Source organism: Rhopilema esculentum, chromosome 3 (assembly GCF_057945365.1).
Source record: "Rhopilema esculentum isolate cy_ngs chromosome 3, ASM5794536v1, whole genome shotgun sequence".
Classification (NCBI taxonomy): Eukaryota; Metazoa; Cnidaria; class Scyphozoa; order Rhizostomeae; family Rhizostomatidae; genus Rhopilema; species Rhopilema esculentum.
In genome coordinates, this window is record NC_142817.1 from 6,789,685 (window position 1) to 6,793,457 (window position 3,773).

A 3,773-nucleotide genomic window follows, 5' to 3' on the forward strand; every position below is an offset into this window, starting at 1 on the left:
GAAACGCCCATCCTTTACAAGAGGGATACAGATATAAAGTTATCACTGCTCCTAAATGATGGTCTATTTTCCAAAACTACGCTCGTTTCTGAAAAATCCACAAAAATTTCTATTAAGATACGAAATATTTTGAAAAAAAGAAAACATTTCGTCTAAGCTCAAACATTATTGTTGTTTTTATTTTATTTTTACAACAAACGTGTATCGCAAATTGATCATTTTTTCAAGCACATCTATGAAAAAAATTGCAGTTATTTTCTTGAAAATCGTTCGAGCCGTCGCTGATTGCTCTCTCTGAACCTGCTAACAACATTCTGATAAAATGTTGGTTGTTTTGCCAATGATCGCAATGTACCATGCTCAACTTGTAAGAAAACAAGGTGTTCCTTTCTTTCTTGCAGCATTCTTGATCTCGATTCTGAAATCACTCTTTTCATACGGCTGAACACTCTTTCGCAGTGTACGCTTGTGAGTGGGGTCACTGCTGCAACTTCCAGGAGAACCATTGCCTGCGGAAGAGCATCTGCAAGGTCCGTGCTATGTATTACAGTGAGCAGGTCTTGCATACTCAATGTTTCTCCGTGTGCAATGTCTCCCTCAAGACCCGTACTTTCTCTAATTTCAAATTCGTCAATTTCTTCCACGTCTATCACCTCTTCCATCACCTGGTCACCAGAGCTACTTTCCTCGCGATGGCTTGCTTTATTACTTCTGTGCCTTGCTCTCCTTTGCTTCATGGCTCTGTTCCTTTCGTTCGCACATTTACGAAGAAGCAGCGAGATCTCATGGTTATTGTATAAAACTTCCAAATTGTGTTCCACTGAATTTATGTCATGAACGGCAAATGGGTACAAATCTCCGAATTCTCTGATGAGCTCTTTTATCTCATTAGGAGGCCTTTTGACATTCTCTGCAAACTTGGCGGGGTGAATCAGATCCATCCACTTGAATTTTTTGAGGTTCTCGAATCTCCATGAAATCTGCCCTGAAAACTCGATGCATACTTTTGATGCCACAATCGACAGCTTCTCTTTCCAAGCATCTTCGGATCCATTATTGTGCGTTTCCCTTCCTCTCCATCCTGCTCTGGCTCGTTCTACGGGGAAACTTGGGTCCGCATCGAGTGTAATTTGCCAAATGTCTTCAAAGCTTAGTGCAGCAAGAAAACGTTGGAAGTCGTCGAGCATAGATCTCAGCTGAACAGCATCCAATGTTGGCTTCTGCATAACGGTGATAATTGGCGTGCAATGCTCAAAGATCTTCCTGTACAACTTCAGTAAACATAGAAAGTCAACATTTTGGATGTTGGCAAGAAGACCTCTGGCTGTCGTTTGGGTGTCGACTTTCTCTCTCCCATTCGAAGACATCTGGTATAAGACTGTGCCGATTGTCTCGTAGCACGAATCGATTGCAGTAATGGCCGTGTCTCGAGAAAGCCACCTTGTATCACCAGGCTTTGGAAGATTATATCCAAGGTATCGCGTTCGCTTGGGACTGCTTCGGAAAAACGTTATCAGCTTGTCTAATATTCCAAAGAATTTAGCCACTTCTGGGATTTTCATCGATGACTGCGACGCACAAAGTGACATCCTGTGTGCAACGCAATGGTTGTAGTAGGCAAGTGGAAAGTAATCTCGCATTCTCTTTTGCACACCATTGAGCTCGCCACTCATTGTCGCCGCACCATCATATGATTGTCCAATCAGCTTTCTCTTTCCTGTCTCAGGAGTAACATTGTAGCTCCCTAATATTTTTATCATGATCTTTGTAAGCCCATCAGCAGATTGATCGTCAGATGCATCTGTGAGGCCAAGCAAATGTTCTTCGACATTCCCATCATGAATAAGTCTCACTGAAACAGCCGACTGCTCCGTGTTGCTCAAGTCACTGGTGTCATCCATCATTACGGATAAACATCTGGAAGCACTTACTCGATTTCGAATTTCATTCTGGACTTCTTGGAAAATGCATTTGATCAATTCGTTTTGTGGGTCGTGGGAGGTGTAACTTATCCGTTCCTTGTCTAGGAAAACTCGCAACTCTTGACTGTAGTTCCCTAACAAGTCCATCAATTCAATGAAATTTCCCCTGTTTGGAGAGAATTTGTCTTCAGAATGCCCCCGGAAAGCGAGTCCTTGGGCAGACAAGTAGACTGCAACATCAATATGGTGCTTCATCATCTTTGAATATCTTGATGCATTTTCATTATGTCTCAGAATTTCTCTCTGTCTTGCTTCATCAAGTGCACTGGCCACATCCACATTCCCTAAAAGCTTGTACGAAGCGTGACATGTCATGTGACTTTTTGATTCTTGGTGCCTGTTAGCAACATTCGACAAATTCCTGCCATCAGATGCAAATCCAGTTGGTTGCACGAAGCAAGCCTTCATCTGAAATAAATTATGTGAATAAATTGATAAAAATTCTTCTATTATCACCCACATTTTTATAAAAGTTACAGTGGAGTTGCAACCTTGTTTTTTATATTTAGCTCGATTCTAGCATCAAACTGCTCTTAATTTCAAATAGTTGTTTGTAGAAATCGAGGAGCGTATCACCTTCGTACACCTTTGGCAAAAATACTAATGTTTTAAAAAATCTCGGACGCCTTTTGGGAAGAGTGATACACCCCTTGGTATCTTGGTAGTAATGGAAACAATTACAGCAAATGTAGTCTTTACCTAAACGCCTAAACGATAGTTAACTATGCCTAAACCTAAACATTAAGTTATAGATGGTCAGTTTCGTAAACTTGAGCATAAGTAATACTAAAATGGCTTCTTGTAGGGACTATGACAGGGACATCTGATCAATCGGTGTCTTGTGAATAAGTGTGTTCATGAAAATGCCACAATTCCTTGCGTTTGTAAAAGGTGGCTACATATGCAGGGCTGTTTAGACTACCGCGGCTCTCCGCCGCTCGTTAAAAGCCCTGCTATTCATCTTCAATTTGTAATAGCAAAGCCGCTATAAACGAGACTTTCCGACGAGAGAAAATAGTAAATAGAAAATAGTAATCTTCTTACCTTCAAATGATCTCCCATGACTAAACATGGCCAGCAGAAATATGTATTCTTCTCTGAATCACCACATATCCAAGAAAAACCTCTATACACAGCTTCACACGAACGACTTTTAACTTTAACATCGGGGCATGGGCGTCCGTCTTTTTTAAGACGAAGGCGCTGTTCATGAGTTAATTTACCTCCTTGCATAGATATGAGGGAAAAGACAGTTGAAACACCCCATCGTACACCACCTGACGCTACTTGATTCATTTTGTATCTGAAAAGGTCTCTACTCTCTTCCCAACGTTTATCGAACTGACGATTTGTATGCGTGATCGCGTGTGAGCTCTTGCTATTCATTCCAAGAATTTAATAGCAAGGCTGTCAGATATGCGTATTTCACAATAGCCCGTTGCGTCACACCATAGCCACACTATGGCGCAACTCCTATTAGTTTCCTCCGTTTGCTATTCAGAAGGGCCAAGTAATAGCATGGCCATCGACGGCCACAGCGTGGATCAGAAAGGTATACACGCGGCATTCTTTGAATAGATTAAGTCAGGCAATCGCAATATCAAAAAGCACAGAGGGGTCAAATAAATCATGGAATGAAGGAACTGGATAAGGAAATCAAGATCCAGAAAAGATTTTACTCGTATAATTTATGTTACATTAATTTGTCTAATACAAAAGCAGAACATTTCTTTGGAAAAAAATTGCTATTAATGAAATAGCATAAATAGCACTGTCCGCCGCCTCTGGGTA

General features: G+C 41.1%; 1 protein-coding gene across 1 annotated transcript; it reads right to left on the minus strand.

Annotated features, from left to right (window-relative positions):
* Positions 1–232: 232 nt before the first annotated feature.
* On the minus strand, positions 233–3,773 carry LOC148960519 (zinc finger MYM-type protein 1-like). The gene is made up of 2 exons (XM_089112247.1): positions 3,027–3,773; positions 233–2,390 (listed from the first exon to the last, which is right to left on the minus strand). Exons 1-2 carry the CDS (start codon positions 3,366–3,368, stop codon positions 252–254), a joined length of 2,481 nt encoding a protein of 826 aa, XP_088968373.1. The 5' UTR covers positions 3,369–3,773; the 3' UTR covers positions 233–251.